This window comes from Platalea leucorodia (genome assembly GCF_965183815.1).
Source record: "Platalea leucorodia genome assembly, chromosome: 4".
NCBI lineage: Eukaryota > Metazoa > Chordata > Aves > Pelecaniformes > Threskiornithidae > Platalea > Platalea leucorodia.
The window spans coordinates 58,469,597-58,491,899 of record NC_138826.1 but is presented as its reverse complement, the minus strand read 5'-3'; the positions used below and the strand labels follow the sequence as shown (position 1 = coordinate 58,491,899).

Here is a 22,303-nt window from a genome sequence, read left to right as displayed (position 1 = left end):
TATATCAAACAGGGATAAACAAAGAGCTCAGGGTCTTCTGGAAATTACAATGGGTATGCCTGCAGTGCTCTGTGGCAAATACTTGATCTAGCTTTGAACAAAGTAACTATTCTATGAAAAAGTACCAAGGGCATAATCAGTGAAGAATGCTCCCGTTTGCCACAGTTTTCATCAATTATTAATCGGCCTTTCTTCTTTCCAGTCCTGTTTTCTTCTGTTTCTGCCTTGCTCAGCTCCAAGTCTTTCTTCAGTGCGGTGCAGGTGTGGTGTGTGGTGTCCCAGCAGAAGTTTATGCATTGAAGAAAGGAGTTTCCTGCACTGCTTCTGCCATAAACATTCCAGCTAAACACTACAGCCTGGAAGGGCTCCAGAGCAGAGACCCTGAAAAACACAGCCCAGCTGGTCTGAGAGATAATAGCTGCCAAATGCGTGTAGCTGTCTGCAACAAGTCATGCACGGGGATGTGGTTTCCACTCTTCCGTCCGTGTGTAATTTGAAATGTGAATCAAATTCATTAGGCTATTTTTGCCATCCTGATGAAATGGTCTTGTTCAAAGACTGATGGGGATAAGAAATCTGTATTTAATGGCCATGGAGGTCCTGGCTTGTGGCGTGGGTTGCTGTCTATTCACTTGTAGTTATGACTGCATATTGGCATATAATGTTTCTTTCTGTTAATTGTATTCTTAATGATTAAAGTACAGCCAATACATAGTGCTGATACTCAAGAATAGGTATTTTTCTTTCTATCTCTAGGACCTTTGGTTTTTTTCCTTGCAAAGTCAATCAACCAGTTTGCCTGTGATTCACCCACCTTCAGAGCTGTACCACGAGTACGTTCGTGCAAGGCGAGACAGGTTGGATCTGACTGGAGGCAGGGTGACTGCAGGTGTGTGATCACGCAGTGTGATGTGGGAGTGTTTCTCTTTACCAGTCGGAGCTGATGGGTGGCAAAGCAAACTCTTCTGGTACAGTGAACTTACGAGTACTACTTTGATTACGTAGGCTGGACTGGCTTTATACTGTAGGTTCTGGCTTAGACAAAGTTGATAGAGATGGAAGGTAATTGTTAACATTAAAGCCAGAGGGGGAGATGAAAAGCATTACATGTGTAACTGTAAGTGCAATTCACACCCAGTGGAAATATTTTGCAGAAGCAGCAGATTTTATTGTGGTTCTGTACTGAGGTCAGGCATAGCTCTTTTTATCAGGAAAAGCATCGAAAATGTTCTCCCTGAGATGCAGAATGCTTTCCAGAGCTTTCCAAATACATGAGGGACAAAGTCAGTGCAGTAACCAGCAAAAAGACGCAGGATGCCGCTCACCGACAGCCTGGCCACTCTTACCACGTAGCACAGTTAGTGCTGTGCCGTGCTGAGAGCCTCGTGAAGCAGGGTTTCATCTGGCTGGTCCTTCTTTCCCACTGACAGGTTAGGGTCTAATCCCTATGAGTGCAAAACAAAACACCCTTTCTCCTCACAGCACTTCAGAGACATTATTTTAACACCCCTGCCCCAAATTTTCTTAAATTTCCTCGTGTTGCTTTTTCCTGCCACAATGGGAATCCCCCATCTTTCATTTTCATGCACTATCATTTTAACCTATTAAAAATGGAAGATCACCTCTATCTCTCCCTTGCAGAGAGGGTGATAAAGCACATTTGGCATACATTCAGTCTGTGGCCCTTTAAACTTTACATTGTGGCGGTTCAAGGGTAAGCATTTAGAGAAGAAAATGTGAACCTGATTATGTATAAAAGATGTGCTCTGCTTCTTTTTAAAAATAAAAGCGGAGCCATGGCAATGGAAGCAGTAAAGGACACCACCTTCCCACACCGCTTCTCTCCATTTCTAGCCGGAGCTGCTCCATCCACTTGGTTTTCAGTCGGAATTCCAACTTTGGTTTGAATCGGAATTACAGCCCGTGGGTATGAGGGTATGATCGTTAGGAAGACTCACGTCGATGTTTTTTCTGCTGATTTCATTATGAGTAATGAGATTTTGGACCCTTGCTTCTCACCAAACCCAAAAGGTCGTACAGCCAAAAGAAGAAGCGAGCCCTGCCTGGGAGAAGCCCCCTCTGGCTGGCCCGGTGCCGCGGGTCCTCGCCTGCTGGGACGGGGCGCGGGGGTGCGGGGGGGCCGCCCAGGGCGCTGGTGCTGCCGCGCTCCGGCCTTGGCGCGGAGGCGGCTCCGGGCAGGGGCGCGGGAAGGGTCCGGCGGCTGCGGGCAGCCCAGCTCCTTCCTTCGCCTCCTGGCAAAGGAGTGGGCCGGCGTCCTGCCTCCCGGCTGCGGCCGCGATGCCCAGCCCGGGCCGGGGTGAGGCGGTGGAGGGGCGCCGGGGCGGCCGGGGCTCCGGAGGGGCAGCGCCCCTCTGCCGCCCCTGCGGGGTGAGCTGGAAGGGGGGTGGTTTCGGGAGAAGCCAGAGGCTTGGCTGCCTCGGGTCGCGTTGTGCACACGCTGGCGTGACCTCATTTCTCCGTTTTGGTGGCGCCGACAAAGCGGTAAGCGTCGCCCACGCCGATGCCGCCTGCCTTTGCGTGTCAAGAAGCACGGGGGGACCCAACATCTCTGCTGTGATGCCTCGCAGGAAAACGACCCGCACTCGGAGGACGGGACTTTGGCGGGGGGCACGGCACCGGCATCCCCGCAGGCTCGGCCGGACGCGGAGCCCGCGCAGGGCTGCGGCCCCGCGGGCAGGGGCGGCGCGGGCGGGCGGGGGGGGCCCCGCCGGGCCGGGCCGGGCCGCGCCGGGCTTGGCTCGGGTCTCGGCGCGCCCCTGGGCACCACGCCGCTCTCTCGCGTCACCGCCCACAGGCTCGGTCTCATTGGCTGAGGGCGATGCTCATCCTCTGGGCCAGCCAATCAGGCTCCGCCGGCTTCGCGGGCGCGGGGCCGCCGAGGCCACATTAAGACGCGGGGTCCACCCCTCTCCCGGCGCGGCAGCGGCGGAGCGGCGAGCGGGCCGGCGGGCGGCGTCTGCTCCGGCCCCGGGGGCGGGCTGCGGAGCACGGCTGTGGCGTTGCGGGCGGCCGCCAGGGCTGCAACCTGCTGCGGTGGTCCCTGTAAGGCAGCGCGGATTTAGCCTGTGAAGTCTTCGGCGCCGAGGGACGAGCGTGGGGGGAGGGCGGTTAACGGTCGTGCGGGGGCGGGGGGGCGCCCCCTGCGGGGGAGGAGGGCGCCGGAGCCCGGGGCGGCTGGGAGTGCTCCCTCGGAGGCGTTGTGCCGGCACCCCGCGCCGGCCCTTACGGAGAGGGGTTGTCGGGGCCCGGGGGAGACGCCCTGAGGCGGGGGGTGCAGGCGGGCTCCCTTGGCGGGTGTCGGGACCCGGAGCCGCCTGTGTGTGTGTCCGTCCCTCGAGGGGAAGGATGGTGGCGTTGGGGCCCGGGGCCGGTGGGGGCTTCCTGAGGGGGCGGTAGCTGCGGGGCACCTCCCGCCTGTGTTTGTGCGTCCGTGGGGGAGCTGCTGGCCCGCTCGTGGGCAGCCTCGCGTGTCTGTGTGTGTGTGTGTGTGTGTGAGCGCTGCTGGGCGCGGCGGGGGAGTTGCTATGGTAATTGCAGTCTAAACAAATCTTGGGGAGCAAGTGATATCCTGGGGCATCTGGGAGACAAGAAACTTTCCCTTGTTGGAAATGCAGGAGCTGTGCATTTGCATCTTTTTGGGAGAAGGAAGCTGGTGGCTTTCCCAGCCCGTACAAGGGCTGTGTGCTCTACTTTATTACAGCTCTGAGAGCAAATGATGGTTGGCATAACCATTTGTACTTGCGGTTTCTTTCTGTGTGAGCACTTGGTGTTTATTCTCTTCCTGCAGGTAACTAGCCAAGAGTGCGTGGTGGCCTCTGTATAAAGCAGCTCTTGAGTCCGTGCTGAGATTTGTGTAGGTTGTTCCTTTGCCATAGGAAAGGTGAGTAGGATTATTTCCATGTGTTGTTCTAAGGCTTTCAAGCTTAAATACTTCCATAAGTGGACTGATATTTAAACAACCTTGTGACTGCCAGTCCTTTCTAAATTTGTTTGAGAACGGTGATTCTGCCTAATCTTTTATGTAACTGAACTGGAGTTTATGGTCCCCAGATGATCTTAGGTCTTTGTATGAGCGGGTTTTTTTTGTTATAGTCATTGAGGTTTTTATTGTTTTTGGCCAAAAGTACCCAATTAGGAAAGTGTGCAAACAGGTGCATCTCCTCTATTGTTGGGTCTTGTTTTTTTGTATTGGGTCTTAATTTGGTTTTATAAGTTGTATTATCCACAGGAGCAGATTACATAATCAATTAAACTGAACAGTGGGGTATCTGCAGAGATAGAGCTTTTTATGGGGCTATGTTTTGTGCAGTAGTTCATGCTGTGAACACACTGCAATTTTTAATCATATCTGTGGGATGTTGGAGAAAGATCACTTTGGCTTTAGATGGAAATGCTATCTGATACTCCTTGTTGTTATAAACCTGGTATCTTAAAGGCTGTAGTTTAGTGGTGTATCTGATGTGACATGACACCTGAATCCTAACAATAGTTGATTTCTTTGATCAATGTGCAGCTGATTATTGTGAGTGGAAAAAGTGGAACATGCAAGGGATTTTGTCTGAGATGTTCCTTGTTGTACACAAAATTCAGGCCTCCTTTGCATAAAATCACAGAAGATTTTCCCTTGTATTTACCAACTGTCTATTGTGTGTCAGACAATACCTCCTGATATTCTGTGAAAATTTGTCAGTCCTCAAAGGCTTTTTAATCCTGAGCTGTGCCAGTAGTCAGAAGTTAGAGGAGCTAGGGAGGTGTTGTGTATTGTCCTTGTGTGATGTAGGCTCTGTCTTCTGTGGGACTAAAGGAGAACTAAGCCACTGTTACAGTCAAGATCAAATTACTGAGGCTGTTAATGAATTCAACTTTTCTATACACTTTTTGAAAGTCTGGTAAAAATGAATGGTGATGGTGTGCTGGGTGCTTCCCAAAACCCAGAGTGCATGGGCCTAACCCATCCTACTGACCTAATTCAGGGTCACAGTGGGCCTGAATTTGAGACACTTAGAGTTGGAGTGTGATTGAAGCAGCTCCAACTGATTTGAGATGATGGGAGCTTCCATAAGTATGTCTCTTAATGGCAATCTAGTCCAAAGTTGGGTGTGTAGAAATCAGACCCCATTTCCCACTGTCTGTGGTTTTGAGAGCACTTAATGTTCATTTCAGTATACAGCAGTCCTTCCTGTGCAGAGAGTTGCATTTTTATATTTTTTCCCCCTTCTCTGTCCATTGCTATCTAGTCTGTGACATCTTGGGTCAGAGTGATCAGGTGGGGCTTTCAGAGTTGCAGTGCTGTGTTAGATGGACCTTTCAGGCATCACGCAATCTGCTAGAAGATCCTTGGCCACGTAACAAAAGACTGGGTGAGTGGTCAAAATCCCTCTCTCATTAAAGACAATCTGGAGGTGGTGTTGCTTAGTCAACAGGAGCAGAGAAAGGTGCTGTTTGAACTTACGAATGTGTAGCTGTCTGTTATTTAATGAGGACAGAAAATATGCCATTTGTGCCTACTGCAAAAGTAAAAACGTTAATCCTGGTGCTGGAGATAGTGACATCTCCTTTGAGGAAAGCTAATGAGGTTCTATGTATTGCCAGTTCCAATTCTGTGGTCCTCTCCAGCTGCTCTGGCTGAGTATCACAGTTGCTATCTGTGCTTGTGTTCCCTTGGAGCCAGTGTGGGTCTGCGCAGCTCTTAAGAGCTTGGGTTCCATGTCTCAACCCTAGTAAGTTCACCAGTGAGAGTGAGATCTGCCCCTCTGGTTGTGAGCCTCTGATGTTGAGCGAGGCTCTGTGTAGGCACTTGAGGGAAATCTGTAGGCAGGAACAGCTTGTACAAATCTGCTACTGATCAATTGGTTAAGTGGGCTAGTTGCAACAAGCTGGGTGGAGGATGGTGCTTTTCCTCCCACATGAGGGTGGGAAGGAATTCAAAGCCAGGAGACCTCAAAGGTACGAGCGTATTCAGCAGCCACTTGTTTCTTTGGTGGTTTTGGTTCTGATAGTTGTCTACTCTTTGCTGCCATATTACTATTTGTAATGCATTATCTATGGGATGTTTGATGTATCTTGTCTCGTATCTCTGTCCAGATGCATCATTATTAGATGCCAGACCAGTTGTCATCTGTGCTAAGCTGCAACCGAAATGGCTAAGTACAGGCTTGTTCTCTTAAGACATGGGGAAGGAGCCTGGAACAAGGAGAATCGCTTCTGCAGCTGGGTGGACCAGAAGCTGAGCAGTGATGGGATAAAGGAAGCTCAGAACTGTGGCAAACACCTTAAAGCACTGGGCTTTGAGTTTGACCTCGTCTTCACCTCTGTACTCAGCCGCTCCATCCAAACTGCATGGCTTGTCCTGCAAGAGATGGACCAAGAGTGGGTCCCCATTCAGAGTTCCTGGCGACTGAATGAACGTCACTATGGTGCACTGATCGGTCTCAACAGAGCAGAAATGGCTCTGAATCATGGGGAGGAGCAAGTGAAAATATGGAGGAGAAGCTATGATGTTACCCCACCTCCCATAACTGAATCTCATCCTTACTATGAAGAGATATACAATGATCGCCGGTATAAATGCAGTGATGTCTCTCAGGATAATCTCCCAAAGGCCGAAAGTCTAAAAGATGTGCTTGATAGACTCCTTCCCTATTGGAATGAAAAGATAGTGCCAGAACTGAGAAGTGGCAAAATGATCCTTATATCTGCTCATGGTAACAGCAGCAGGGCATTGCTGAAGCATGTGGAAGGTAAGGGTCTTCCTTTTAGCCTTCCCCTCTTCCCCTTACTCAGCCCCTTAGAGCTTTACATCTTATTCTGTAGTGTATATTACTTACCTGGGCAATGTAACACTTAATGTCTGTGGTGTCCGAGGAGAAAGTAAAAAGCTGACCTATTGGAACAGGAATCAAACTGGGGGATGTCAAAGGGGGAGAGAACTAGCTTAATATAGTTATGAAAAGAGGCAGATGCTTTCCCCTTGTTTCTCACTGCTCATTTTAAACTACTGTATTCAAACTAACTTTGTGGTTGGTCTAGATAGACACAAACTCTTCAGGCTCAGACTATTTTTGGATTTATTCAGCTGCTTTGTCAGAAGAGTTGAAGTCATAATCTGTTCATTAAACAAGCATTGCTATAACACAGCAGAATAAAGTGCTTGTTTTGGGTTGTGGAAGACATTCTTGACTGTTACTGTGGTAGGTCACTCTTGAGGCTTCATTCCTGATAATTATTTACTTAAAAATGCTGCTGTGACAGGGAGTTCTGCAGACAGTAGGTACTTGCTAAAGCTTATGCAAATGTATTATTTCCCAATATAGAAGACTCCTACCAATAAACACCTAAGTTTGTAGCATAGCATAAGGTTGCTTGTTTATTTGGGACTTGAAAAGGATGTGATTTATCTTTAAGTCATTGCTAGATTCTTTCCCCCCTGCCTCTTCTTTAATGACATGGCTTCTACTTTAGGTCATCCTAAGCTGCAAGATGGACTGTATTAATTTCTTTGTCTGTGGGTAGAGTAGAATTTAGTGATTATACATGTTTGAATGCAGACTAGCAGAGGTGTAGTTGCAATTATGCACAGGCTGGATTGTGTCCACTCAGTTTTTTAGTTATAAAACCCTCTGCTGTGTGCCTCTACAGCTCTGACACTGCTGAGCACTCTTTGCGTTCAGGTGTGCTGGAACAGTCAGGACAGCTGATATTTAGCCAGAGTCAGAAGCCCAGGGAATAAGCATGTGCAAGTGGCTTCTGGAACTATAGAGGCTGTGAATTCTGGGGTACAGATCACTGCTTAGATGAAGGAGGAAGGCTGGTTCAGCCAGTTCCACTGATGTGGTCAGAGTGATTGTCCACACTATGTGAAATGATAAAGGATTACAGAGGAAAAAGGGGCAGGGGGATCAGCAAGTATGGTGTCTCCCATGCTCCCTCCCCCCAAGAACTGAACTATTCCATGAAACCACGCTGGACAAGCCCTTTGGGGTGAAATGCTGCAAGCTGACTACTGCTTCAGCAGAAACCCTGGGCTGCTTTCTGTGCAGGCAGGCAGTAAGGCTAGAGCTGGCAGCATCAGTGACTGGTAAAGGTTACTTTAAAGTTATATGGCTGGATTCATTGCTGCATTGAGATCAGAGAGAACAGTGTAAGTTAGAGCAGCTGCAAAGCTTTTCTTTGGGACAGTCTGTTAGGTATAGCTCTTCAAGGGCTGCCCACACTCAACCGAAGTAGAATAGAGCTGTCTCCCTTGTCTGTCCTACACTGTACCTTGTCCTTCCCAGCATGTGCTTACATAGGAAAATGTGAGGAATCCTTGGCAGAGGATCTAGTTCTGTTGACTGAGGACTGTTCATCAGCTACCCCAGCTCCCACACAGGAGCAATTGCCAGATATGTGCTGGCTTTTCTCCCCTTAATGCAGTGGAGATTTGTTTTGCTGCAGAGCTGGCCTGAAGGGTGGCAGGAACAGAGCTTTAAGACCCCTGATACTGCAACCTGCTCTTTTTTTTTTTTTTTTTCCTAGAGCTCCAACCTATACCTAGCTGGATCTAAGAGGTTCCTTGTCTACATTGCTGACTGTCTCTCCCTTTCTCTTCTGAAAGGTGGTCAGTTGTGAGCTGCTCTGGAGCCTTGCTGGAGTTGGACCTGATTCAACAGTGCTTAAAGTTTGTCAGTCTACTGTATTTATAGGACCCACTGTGAGGTGGGCTTTGTTTTTATGAACTTTTTTTAGACAAGCTGTCCCCTGCACTTGAGTGGGAGTTTCTGGGCCCCTCTGCCTTAGCTGGAGCCATGGTTTTTGGCATTTTGAAAAGTGGGCTCCAAATGCCTCGAGCAGCAATCCTTACATGACTGCTTGAATGTCTTAGTCATAGTGATAACTTAACCCTGGAAGCTGTAGCTTGGAAACTTTACATGGCAATAAATATGAATGTTTTAATTCAGTTTGATCTGATGAAACAATTCTAATTGTTTCAGTGTGAAATTTAATGTCTTTTCTGAAAGACTTGAGTGTCCTTGAAGTTACTATTTCAAGGAGGTATTTTTTGAAACAGGCCTTCAGATCTCTGAATCTGAATTTTTTCCCTTGTTATGAGTAATTGGTAAAGAGCTTGAAATGTGGATCTGCTTTCTACTTGCACACAAAAATCATCAGAGCTACAAAATGTTGGGCTAACAAGGCTTTGATTGTGGGTTTGGATTTTTTGTTTTCTCAGTGCTCAGAGTGGACCTCATTAAAGTATATGAAATGTCCGTAGGATCTGTCATGGTTTGCATGTGAGGACTTAAAAAGTGAAATCCTAGTAGTCTTTCTGAAAATAGTATTTAACACAAACTGGACCATACTCTTGTACGCACTTGGAGATCAAAACCAGCAGCTTCTTGGAGAGCCTGCTCTTCTGTCCTGGTGGGCTGAGTGACATTTCTCCCAGAGGGTGCTGCTGAAGATCTCAGTCCTGTGAGCTGTTGGTGTCCAGTGGGGATGCTCGGCTGTGTTCCTTCTAGATAATCCTTATGAACTTGATAAATGCCACCAAGGACAAGTGTGGCTCTTTTGTGCAATCCTGTCAAAGATACAATGTTGGCATCGAAGTTAAGTCTTTGTAACTGAGCTTGTCCAGTCCTTTCGGAGCACTTATTCTTTGCATCATCTTCAGGTGATGTATGGGATGATGCTAGGAATCATTGGCACAACTAAAAATTGGCAGAGCAAAAGGGCAGTTTTCATTACATGTTGTTGAGGTTGGAAAGGCTCTCTAAAAGTAACATTTTCTTCTTCAGGTAGCAGTCTTGTGCTTGCTGGTGGAAGTGTCATAATTTAGCAACTGTTTTGTTCTGTGACACCTATTGGTATGGACCATGACCTGTAACTCAGGACTTTAGACAGGCCATATTTTTTCTTTTGTGGTGTACCATCTCTGTTGCATTGAAAAAGCAGTGACAACAAGATGTTAATGAGGAGGGTATGTAAAGTAACCATATCAGACTTGTTTGATAGATTTTACTTTGGATACTGAAACATCATATTGATTATGAAAACATCAGTTGCTTAAATCTGCTAAATAAGTATCCTAGGTGCACAGAATCTATTTACAGGTGATTTTCTCAATTCTTTGAAGGAGGAATAGTTTGCTCTCTTATCTAATAACTGGCACTTCAGATTGAGACCCTCTTAGCAGTGTCCCATTGTGAATACAACATTAGTGTAATAGTTGTGACCAGCTTGCCCTGTTTATGTTGAAGTACTAATTGGAGACCAAGTCTAATGGACTAATAGTCCAGGTGACTGGCAGAAGGATTGATGGGCCGTCTCAACTTCTTTCTTCCCTCCTGACCATTTAACCTTGAGGACTGGCGTTAAGTACCTCAAGACAGGGTCTAGTGGAAGGCCTGATTCTAGAAGTTCCTCCCTATTGAAAGGTTGCCATCTCTTGGATATGGTGTGGTGGTCATTGAGCGTTGTCATGCTCAGGGTAAAAAATGGAGGGGAGGAGTTACCTGGTCCCTTGAAGAAAGATGCAGATGTTGCACCTGTTGGGCTTGTCTGGTTGTGGTCACAGAGCTGGGACAGAGCTCTGGAACTGGGCTCGCAGGCAGAACATGGTGACTGGGAAGGCCTGACGCTGGTCTTGCCGGTTGGTGAGCAGGGAGAGCAGTGCTCTCAAGGATTTTACTTTTTTGTGATACTGTGTGATATTTGTGCAGTTACAGTATTCCAGTAGTTTACATGCTGGAGCTACACATTGAGTCCTAGTGTGGGTTGTGTGTTGAGGACTACCTAAGAAGATTATTTTACTGATTTTGCTGCTCGACCTTCTTAAGGAAATACTGCTTATGTGACTGTGGTGTCTGAGAGCAGTTACAGAAACCAGCTTGAGATCTAACAGCTAGCTGCTGCTGAAATGATATTGTCTTGCATTCCCTGTCATTCATCCCAGACTTTGCTTTGTGCTTCTGCTGCTTATTTTTGAGACCTTGTTGGGCCTTTTTGCAAGTTAACTTGGCCTGTAAACTAGAAGAAACAGCAAGGAGTGGGTAGGTTTCTGTCATGGTGGTGGTTTGAATCATCGCAGGGAAGGGGGTGGCAAGTGCCTGACGATTGTGCAAAAGGGCTGGAACAGCCTGACCAGGACCTGCAGCTGGGACAGAAAGGTTTCAGACATGAGTTGTTAGCGCCTGGTTTCCACAAACTCGGGCTTGAGGGGCTCTCAGTAGTGCTGCAGTCAGGGAGGGAAACCTTTTGCCAGAGCCCTGTCCCAGGGCAATAGGTATGCTGGTAGGCTTCAGGGTTGCGTGCTCCGAGAACTCCATTTGTCACGGTGTTGCCTTGAGTTCCGGGGGGGGGGGGGGGGGGGGGCGGATATGATGGATGGTAGTGCAGCCTGAGTCTCTACTTGAGACTTCTGGGACTTTCTCACCTAATGTCATAGTTGACAGCTAGTGCTGGTAGTAGCAAATCTCTTTCCTCTCTCAGCCTATTTAATCTTGGACTGCTTGAGGAGTTTAAGGCAGGCTGGATTTCTCTGCTGCATGGGAAGATGATAGATTTATGGTTTGCTTTCCTAAACTGTCTGATGTTGGGATGGCCTCAGTAATGACCACAATCAAAGTCAGACCATGATCAGGAGCTGTTTATGTAATGACATTGTATTGGGTCTGGCTGAGATGGAGTCAATTTTTCCCCATAGCAATCCTCATAGTGCTGTGCTTTGTAGTGGTAGCTAGAAAGGTGTTGATAATGCACCAGTGTGTTGGCTACTGCTCAGCAGTGCTTGAACAGCATCCAGGCTGTCTCTCCAATGTTTCCCCCCTGCCCCCTCCCCAGTAGGTTGGGGTGGGCAAGATCTTGGGAGGGGACATAGCTAGGACAGCTGACCCAAACTGACCAAAGGGATATTCCATACCATATGACATCTGCTGAGCCATAAAAGCTAAGAGGAAGGGGGGGAGGTATTTGTTATTATGATGTTTGTCTTCTGGAGCCACCGCTATGCCTACTGAAGCCCTGCTTCCTGGGAAGAGGCTGGACACTGCCTGCTGATGGGAAGTGGAGAAGAAATCTTTTGTTTTCCTTTGCTTCTGTGCACAGCCTTTGCTTGTGCTTTATTAAACTGCCTTTGTCTTGACACCTGAGGGTTTTTTGCCATCTTATTTTCTCCCACACTATCCTGCTGAGGAGGGGAGTGATAGAGTGGCTTCATGGGCACCTGCTGACCAGCCGAGGTCAACACACCACAGTCCTTTTTGGCACCCAACGTGCTACTTTATCACTCCTCTCCTTAGCAGGACCACTCTGCTCCAGTGCCTGGAGCACCTCTTCACCCTCCTTCACTGACCTTGGTGTCTGCAGAGCTGTTTCTCTCATATATTCTCCGTCTTTTCCAGCTGCTGCTGTGCAGCAGGTCTTCTCTCCTGCCCTTCTTAAATATGTTATTGCAGAGGTGCTACCACTGTCACTGATGGGCTCAGCGTTGGCCAGTGGTGGGTCTGTCTTGGAGCTGGCTGGCATTGGCTCTGTTGGACATAAAGGAAACTTCTAGCAGCTTCTCACAGGAGCCACCTCTATAGCCCCCCTCACTACCAAAGCCTTGCCATGCAAACCCAACACAGACATAGAAAATCTTGGCAGACATAAGGGTGAAACAGATGTAGATAACATGCAGCCATGGTTGTAGCCCACTCATCATCTTCCTTCTTTCCTTAAAATCTGCACAGTGAGCTAATGTTCTGTAAATATTAATGGCCAGATTCTAACACTTCCTCTACTGTAGTGAAGCTGGGTCCTCTGCCAGCCTGCAGGGAGGGCAGAATCTGGCCCTAAATATTTAACTTATTAGGCTAAAGCTTCAGTATTTTCATTAAGCTTGTGGGAAGGATGCTATGACCTGATTTGGATCTCAATTACAAAGCACCAGTTCTAGAACAAGCCAATTGTGGCTGAATTTATGCATATGATCTTGTGTGTTTTGTTGGATGAATCATCTGGCCTCAGGTATAGTTGCAGGGGAGGAGGGATGTAGCTATTCTCAATAGCTGTTCTGGTTTTTGTGTTGCTCTGACCATAAGAATGGAAGGAAGGAACTTGGTAAGAACAGGTGAGAGGGAGTGAGAAGCTGAGCCAGCCCTTGTAGAGGTTGGCTGTAGGTGCTCAAAGTCAAGCTCAGTGGGGTTTGCCTCTATAGGACTCTTCAGGGTGCAAGTATTTCAAAGCACTTCATGGGCTACCAGGTAAAGGTGTGTTCTTAAGCTTGCACAGAGATATTACTGGTCTCTGTGTGCTTGATCACCCAGTTCAGTTAAATGGAGCGTAAGTGAGCTGGGAAAGAATTCTGAGTGTGATTTTTGAAAGATCTTTTTTGTAATAAGTGCTGTACCAAATTCTTACAATGTTCATGTACCTAGCTGCTTCCTGCTATACAGCTGCTGTCAAGGAACCATGTTTAATAGGTGCTCATGAGAGAGAACATGGGAGATGTCCACTTGAGGAATGTAGTTGCCCAGTCAGCATTTTATCTGGGGTTCTGAGGAAGACATCTTGAGTACTTCAGTAATGTCTGGGTTCTCATGGCTGTGAGTAGGTAGGACCTTAGTTTTAAACCTTCTCAGGGAAAGACTGCTTCCAGCACCACAGTGCTGAGACCCAGGCTTTAGTATTATACCGGAGGGAAGAGTGTTCCTTCTTCAATGGTCTTATTTCTCATTGCACCTTGTAGTCAGCAGTTGAGTCCTTGCCCTGATTTCACCCTTCTTCCCGGTGAGATAGGATGGGGTCGTGGTACAGACCAGCTCAGATGAAGTGCAAGGAAAGGTCACTTGGCTATAGTTAGAGCACATGAAGTAACTGGATAGCAGTTAGCTCGCACTTGCAATGGCTGGAGTGTAAGATGTAATGTCCTTACTGTTCTCCTAGCCCGCTGGGTGGGGAGTGTTCTGAGTGTATTTTGCCTGCAACTGAAGAGCTTGTGTGGCAAGCCTGATCAGCACCTTGCTTCCTGAAGAACAGAAATACTATACAAATACAGTAACAGTGCTGAAGTAAAGCAATGGGACACTATTGTTTAGGATTTTCATCTGACTTCAACTTGTAGTTCCAGCCTGCTGGCTGTGAGGCAACACTTCTGTATGAGGAAAAATCTTGAGGAGAAAGCCAACATGCTTGCTGCAGCTTGTTTATCCTAGACTGCACTGTTTTGCTTGTAAATCAATACTAGTTGACATTGGTGTGGTCACTTTGTGTTCTGTAAAAACAGTAAAATGCATTTCTGAATCCATGTAGCTGCAGCTATTTTGTTTAATCCACCTTTAGAGGAAACCTTTAAATATCCTGGCTGCTGACCACATTATGTGGTTTGCCTAAATTCTCCCGTATGACTTCATCTGCTTTGTGTATATCTGAATGGTTTAGTCTGGGAGACTGAATTTGAGACATGGGCAGAACACTTCCTAGGGCCAGATTCTTTGTGGATACATGGTGACGTGTATGCTGTTAAAATCTAGTATGTTTAAGAATCCTTGAAATAAGAACTCAGGCAGCTGGGCTGCTTGTTTTGTGAACCAAAGTCCTTGAGAATAGTGCTTGTGCCTGGTAAATGGACTCAGTATTTTTCCCATTGATTTCTGTGTGGTTTTAAAATTGTAGATGCTTCCTGAGTGGTTTTCTGTAGGTCTGTGATTCTGCTGCCTACAAGTGAATTATTTATCACTTGTATACAGGGATTGCTTTAACTGGCAGAGTATGCCTTTTTTTAATGGACTGATGGCTCAGTATGTAACAAGGTGTAAGCCTCTTGCAAGGGTGGGTTTGTTTCTCTTGCTCCATGCTTTTCTGAAACTTAGGACTAATCCATAGCTGAACTAAGTATTTAGCCTAATCAAAACAAGAATAGGTTACTGCAAAAGTTGCATGCTTGTGTAGTCTCTGAGCAGGGGCATAAAATGATTCTCACCTCATGATTATTTCTGTTTTTTCTGACCTGTTGTCATCCTGCTGTTGCTGCGTGGCTTGACTTTGGTTTTTCTTGTTAATATGTTGGCTCTGCTTTTCTAGTTAATGTGAAAATCACTGGTAAATTTGCACCCATATATTTGAGAACCATCTGTTTTGTCAGCTGCTCAAGAGGATGTTTTCTTCATGCACCTTGGTCTAGTTTATATAGTGTCATTGTTTTAGAAGCTTGATTGTGTGCATTTTCTAAGCATGAATTACTAGAAGCTGTCCTGCTTTACAACAGTAGGCTACTGCTGTGACCTCAGTGCTTCTAAAAGGGAAGAAAAAAGAAATATTGACATTCCCAATGACACTAGCTTTCTTTTGCTTGAAACTTTTGAGGAATAATGTCTTTGCAGTCACTGCTGCTTAATGTAGCTATTTAGACCTTGTGTGGAAATTTTACTAGGAGGTTTGGTCTCAAACTTCACTTGGATGCTTTGGAGACTTGTGTGGCTGATGTAAAAATAACCAGCAATTTCACTGAGATTAGAGTCCCAGAATATTTTAATTAAGCACAGCTAGGTAAAATAAATTTTCTCCCTTGGTACACATTATTTTAATGAAGTGGAAAAATATGGGAAAATGCTCCAAGTTGTATAAGTTGACTTTCTCCCATATTTTTTTCTTCCCTTCTCCCTCACTTGAAAGTGGAAATTAATATCCTGTATCTAGTAATTCTGAGAATAGTGCTGTAGGCAAGGTGCTATAAACTTGCTTTTGAGAAATCGGATGTGGGCAAACAGTGATCCTCACACTGGAAGAATTAAATACTGATTTTTAAGATGGCTTGTGTGAGAAGCTTTGCATAGAGAATTGAAGAGAAAAATTAGCCTTGGTATCCTGCCTTTTTAAAGAGGCTGTTTGTAGTGGTTGCTTAGCAGAAGCTGTCTCATGTTGGAGTAGCACTTGTGGACTCTAATCTTCTTTTGTGATGCATGACTTGAGAAGATGTGGAAGAGAACCTATTGTCCTCAATGTCCTGTATTAAAGGAAAGATACAGCCTCCAGGGCGATCTCTTCCTGTTTATTTCACATGTGTAGACTGAAAAATGAAGAAACTGTCTTCACCTTGATGGGAATTCCCTCCTTTAGCTGTTCCTAAAGCACTAACCAAGCTGTGGTGTACCTGGGAATTCACCCCTGAGTAGCTGGTGGTGTTGATGGAGGCTGGAATATGTCCTTGACTGTTTTAAGACTAGATAATCTCAGAAATAAGGCTGAGCTAGACGGGCAGTTGGGAAGCTGTTCATTAGGTGTAACTCTGTTTTGTTTTGTTTTTTTCTTTGGCAGGCATCTCCGATGAGGACATCATCAATGTTACTCTCCCCACTGGTGTGCCCATACTTCTTGAACTTGATGAGAATCTGCACCCTCTGGGCCCTCACCAGTTTCTGGGTGATCAAGAAGCTATCCAAGCTGCCATCAAAAAAGTGGAAGATCAAGGGAAAGTAAAATCTGCTGAGAAGTAAAATCTCAGACTAACACAGCTCTTCTCAAAGTGTGGTAATAAGTGATGATTTATGTATGACTGCTAGGTTGCACTGTGTGAAAGTCTCAATTTCAAGCACTAAATAATGGGAAGGGACAGTTGTTGAGTCTCAGGTTGGTAGATTAACCTTCTGCCTTTCAAAAACTGGAATTTACATCTCAGCATGAGGTTATGGATACTCGAAAAAGAAATCATGAGATCATTCGGGTAGTGGAAACTTGCAGGGCAGTCTGCCCCAGATCTAGGATTGAGGGTGGCCCAGTACAGAAATAAAGGGATATGTTATTGGTGTCTACCAGTAATCAGTCCTGCTCTGTTAAGGGAAAAAACACCAGCTTACTGGACTAATTAAGTCCAGGTTGTTACAGGCACTAAAATTTCCTCACTGATAAAATGGTATCAGGTAACAGTGTTACCCACTATCATTCTTCTGTGTCCCTGGCCATGACAATTTGTTCTGGATGGAGTTCCTTTTGTCTTTCAAAACATTCAGCTGTACAACTCTCTGCCTTTGCTATTTTGAGTCTTCCAAGGCCAGTTTATGGTCCAGAAGAGAATTTTGTACAGATACTCAGTTACCGTAGTTGTCTTTTGTTACACTATGTTTCAGTTTTTAAGGAATCTAGACGGAATACCTTTTCTTCCACCATCTTAGCAAAGCCTAGCATGACTGACTGCATTTTTCTGGCTTGCGATAATAGAATTTAACTCAACTTTAGTCCACAAACTAAGCACAAAGGTTTCCTGCTCAATGTTTAAATTATCACTTAGCTCTTAGTGAGTGATGTGAATAGCTTTGAAACACTTAAGTAACATGTACTAGAGGTTTGATCATCTCTTAGTCAAGTTGTTAGAATAATTCCTGTTTACCTCAGTAAAAATAGGTACAGGAAAATCTTCCTCCAAGCTTTCTGGAGTTGCAAAGATATCTTGATAAATACGTACCACAGTAATATTGCTGTGGCATTCTCTGTATCAATTTCTCTGGAGGGCTGGAAGAGATGCATAAGGCATGTAAGATGTGTTAGAGTGCAGCTCATTCAGCCATCACGCTGGTAGAGAAGGATATTCTGCCATGCCTGAAAGTGTTCTCCTATAAAACTCCTCACAATCATAGCTTGATTCCTGCTGAGTGTGGCCTTGCTGTTGTGTTTGGCACTAAATTCGACCGGTTCACACTGTGGTTGAGTGTAGTGTGTAAGGCAGTTTGTTCTCTTTATGTACACAAGCATCATGATGCTGTGTATGACTTGCAAATATGAAACTGTTACTTAAATTTAGATCTGACCCAGTGTCTCAACACCTGAGCATCTGGATTCTGACCTCAGTTCCCGACATGGGTGGCACTTGTGTATGTACTGTTTGAGCTGAATGTGTGCTCAGCATGGCCCAGCTACCAATCTCAGAAGTTGATGAGAATTCCCTTGGTATGGTGATAGTATAAACTCTTAAAATCCTAGAATAGCTGCTTCTTTTCAGTGAGCAGCCTGTAACTCATTTCCTAAGTGTGAGAGGATGTTTTTTAAGTGTGACAGCGTGGTGTGCCTCTTAGTCTCCCTGCTATATGGAGGTAGACTTTCCAGGTCTGATGCTAGCTCGCATTAGTGTAGTACGTACTCCGTAAAAGACCTTTTGCTATATGGTAGTTTCTCTTGAATGAATGATGCTTGGGCTTGTCTTTGGTTTTGGTTTTTGTAGCCCTTGCAGTAGGAACAAAGTTAATGTTTCTTTTAAACATAAAGCTGGTAGGCTTCTTGCTTTGTACAAGCGAGGATATTTCAGTGTTTTTTTTCTCCAAAATACTATTAGCAGCTTCCCTGCTACTCTATTTGACACTGACTTATTCCTTTCTGGGTTTTTAGTTTTCTGTGCATAGAGTAAGTCTGAATTTTAGTTGATACATTACATGTCTGTGTTATGGAATTAGATTGTTGATCAACAAATTTTCACCTGTCAATGCCCTGAGGAGGGCCACTGGCACTCAAGTGATTAGATTCTTCCCCAAACATTCAATAATGTGTGAAGTTCAGTATCAAGTAAAAATTACTGTAGGCTTATTAACAAGGCAAGCAGAGCTACCTGTTGTCAGTGGGAACTGCATGTATTCAGATGTGTGGGCTTACAGGCCTTGGCTAACAGTGTCCATATCCCTTTGGTATTGTGGTATTGTAATGTAGAGCTTCTTCAGGACTTGAGATGCAGCTGGAATGTATTTGGAAATAAAGTCAGCTGAACTGGGATATATACTCTCTCCTCCCCTTCTCTTAGAGAACTTACAATCTCTTCTGGGGATGGAGCGGGGAATGGAAAGGTTGGTGAGTGAAAGTAAAGAACATTAATATTTCTTCCTGCAGCTGAATGGATGAAACTGACTGAAAACAGCCTTTCAGAGAGTCATGGACAGTAAGAGAAGACCAGCAGTGTGATATTTTCAGGTGGCACTGTTTCTACAGTTCTGCTTGAGATGTGACTAGTGACAGTGCCCTGGGAAGTTTGACTTCATTTGCTTTTGTTGTGACTCCAAAGCGATGACAGGATTTTAGGTGCACATCTGGCAGCAATAGAACCAAATAGAACCAACTGTATTTCATTGTGCTCTTTAAGATTATTTTAACACCTTGCAATGCTTGCTTTTGAAGAGCCTTCTAATTAAATTCCTGATTCATAAAACATGTATATTGAAGAACAGAAACCAACTTCCATCAACAGTGGCATAAGGATGCCTGATCCTCTAATGTAGCTATGCCCAAAGGAGACACAAGAATCTTGCTGGTGGCTTTAGAAATCAGTGGTTGGAAAAATTTTTCCCCATGTTTGATTGAGTATGCCTCAAAGTCCTACAAGGTAATCATTGTTTCTACATTTGACATTATGGATGTGGTTGATTTTGTTTATGCATTTTTAACTTGTGGTTCAGTAGCAGTAATAGCTCTAGAATCCTCTTAAAAACTTCTGTAAATATGGTGGAGCTGGCAGGTTCTTTGTAACTCAATAAATTCACCTGAAATAGAATTTAACTTGGCTTCAGTCTTTCTTCCTTCAACTCCCTTCCCCTTTGTCTCATTTCCAGGGCTGATAGGTAAATAAAACTGTGACCTTCAGGGTCCCAGGACTCATCAAGTCGTTGTTGATCATGTATCATGCAGTCAGTTGGGTAAAAATAGTGTTAGAGCAAACACTGCCTCATGTTTACATGTAAAGAAGTTGGGCTGGAGGGAAATATGTACCTGTTTGAAACTATGGGGGCATTTGCATAGGAACAACAAATTAAATACTTAGTTCCAGGACAATGGAGCTAAAATAAATGTTCACTGTTTCCCATACTTGCTTTTTTTTAATCAGAAGCATTACTTTTTGATGGTGTGTTTAAAATTGTAGCTTCTGGAGACAAAGCCAACCCCTTCACTCTCCAAAGTACTCTGGTGTCAAGCAGAGTTGTGACTTGAATGACAAGTGCATGGAACTGCAAGCCTGCTGAGGACTGGTTTTGGTTATTGACCTTCACGCAGAAGGTCTTGGATACTGGGATAATGGGAGGCAGTATAAAGGTCCTAAAGAAAGCTGAACATTCAGGTAGAAATGGGGAAAACAGAACTGTATGGCTTAAAACAAAAGCATACTGAAGAAACTGACTTTTTTAAAGTTGGTCTTATGGTCATGTTGAGAGTGAGTGGGGAGTGGAGCAGATTGAGCTATTTGTGTACTGATTAACATTTTGCAGTTAATGTGGGAGTGCTGCCAGCCAATTCGCAGTTGTTTTGATGTTTTAAGGTGTATTCTGCCCCCCACTTCTCCCAGTCGCCTTTTGTACTTGGCTCTGCCTTGGCTAAATTCTGCCTTAATTACACCTCAGATTCTTCCTGAGTCATGTCCAGTGTTTCCTGTGTTGGGAAAAGACCATCTAAGACTGGCTTGGTTGAGTCCTCTGTACCTTTTTAGAAAAGGTTAGAGTGCAAGGGAGTTCGCTATGGTCAACTTGGTCTGCACAGCCTGAGGAGAGACTGACTGTCTCTAGTCATGTTTTTAAAGTTTACACTTTGCTTTTTTGTTTTCTTAGGAAACTTTTTAGTCTATGGCATTGATGGAAAGTGTCTAAATGCCAGCTAAATGCCAAACCAATCCAGCTCCGCCTCCACAAGTTTGCAGTCAGTCTGTTTCAGAGCTGCCAGTTTTCAAAGTTCGTAATACATGGCACTTGGCAATTGCCTTGTCTGTCTTCTGTGCTGGCCGCAACCTCTCCTCAGCCTTAAATTCCCATGGGCAGGAAAGAAAGCAGATATGACAACTCTGCTGCTCAAGAAACCTTGGAGCTATGGTGGGAACAGACTCCAGTGATGCAAATGGAGACTGCAGAAGGGTTTGGAGAGAAGGAGCCCTGCTTTGAGAGCTGTGCCAAACAGGAGTTGCTGCCTTTGTCCTGCTATGGTGGCCAAAGGTTCTGGGGGTGGGTGAATACAAAAGGGAACTTGAGTTTAGCATCATACAGAGGGCAGGCTGGCTATGACAGGGCACTCCTTCCTCCTACTGCCTTGTTACCTTGTTAGTCAGCTCCCAAGCCTTCTTGGGGCTATTCTAGCAGAATTTAGCAGCCATGCTGTGTCCTCACTCTACAGAAGGAAGGGGGAGAGGGAAGAGGCTCCCTGTTCTTGCTCTTCATGTTATGCTGACAGAGCAGGGGAGGGCAGCAGATACCAGACTATGGATGTTCCTGTGTTGAGAAGTCAAGCTTAGTGCAATAAAGTGGCCTGAAGATAACTTCTGTTTGCTGTTTTTGAAAGGAGGGGGCATTGACCCACAGCTCAGAGATGGCAACACAGATGCTGCAATTACTCTATCATGCTCCAGAAAGCAGTTGTGGCCCTGATGGGACCCCTGGCATTAGAAGTGCTGTGTCTGCAAGTATATGCTTCATTAATATAGTTGTGTTTTTCCTCAGGTCTCTTCCACATCCCCCTCAGCATGGCATGCAAGCTTGACCTATTTCCCCACCTTCTGTCTGGCACTTGCATGAAGGAAAAGTACTAGTACATATTAACTGGGTAAGAGAAATTCTCTCTTCTAGAAAAGCAGGGTGAGCCCAGTGACAGCAAATGCTTAAAGTTTGGTTACTGTTGGGCTCAGGAGCCAAGCAGTACTTTGCTGCCGTCTTCCAGGTCAGTCCTTTCCAGCCATTAGGAACAAGCAGCACAACTGAATATCATGGAGGACCCTGATGCTGCCAGAGCTGTTCAGTGGAAGTGTCTGTCTCTTTCAATTAAAGGCATTTTTCCTCCTTATTCCTGGTGCTAACCTAGCAGAAGTGCTGGAAAGGAGTAGTGCGTATTTGCTCTTAATCCCATAATCTAAATTGGGGACGCTTTGCTGAGGAGTTAACTACCTAGTGAATCCTACTTTCCTGACAGATGCTTGTCAAGCTCTCAGTAACTAGTGTGTTATGATTAAAGCTGAGCTAGTTCTATGGTTCAGATCTGTGGCTCTCTAGCTATTCCTAAACTCTACTGATTGTGCTTTCCAGGATCTGTACAGAAGGTAGTGGTACTGGCTAAGGTAGGAGTGAGCAAGCAGGCATAAAGATCCGTAACTATCCCTAAAGATGAAGCAATTGCTCTTACACAGATTGCAGCTGTAGATGGACTTGCAGAAATGCAAGTGGACAACAGATGGAGCAAGTGCATTGTGGTAAGTATGTGCAGAAAAACAGGAACAATTTTACACTCCTCTGTGTGTGTATAGGGATAGCAAGGCCTAATTAACCTTTCCTAAAAGGCAGCACATTTTATCTCTGCCAGCACTGCCTTATAGTTTAAC

General features: G+C 45.4%; 1 protein-coding gene across 3 annotated transcripts in view; it reads left to right on the top strand.

Moving 5' to 3' along the window:
* Positions 1 to 19,512, top strand: part of BPGM (bisphosphoglycerate mutase) — a 38,373-nt gene extending 18,861 nt beyond the window's left edge. Inside the window, exons 1-6 of one of the 3 annotated variants that reach the window (XM_082310053.1) lie at positions 2,946 to 3,063; positions 3,809 to 3,901; positions 5,259 to 5,381; positions 6,106 to 6,761; positions 16,297 to 16,509; positions 18,850 to 19,512. In XM_082310053.1, the coding sequence (XP_082166179.1) occupies positions 6,161 to 6,761; positions 16,297 to 16,475 (780 nt within the window). In that variant the 5' untranslated portion in view covers positions 2,946 to 3,063; positions 3,809 to 3,901; positions 5,259 to 5,381; positions 6,106 to 6,160 and the 3' untranslated portion in view covers positions 16,476 to 16,509; positions 18,850 to 19,512. Of the gene's footprint in view, positions 1 to 2,945; positions 3,064 to 3,808; positions 3,902 to 5,258; positions 5,382 to 6,105; positions 6,762 to 16,296; positions 16,510 to 18,849 lie in introns of those variants that run through there. The other 2 variants (XM_082310054.1, XM_082310055.1) reach the window with 2 other exon arrangements.
* Positions 19,513 to 22,303: the final 2,791 nt, after the last annotated feature.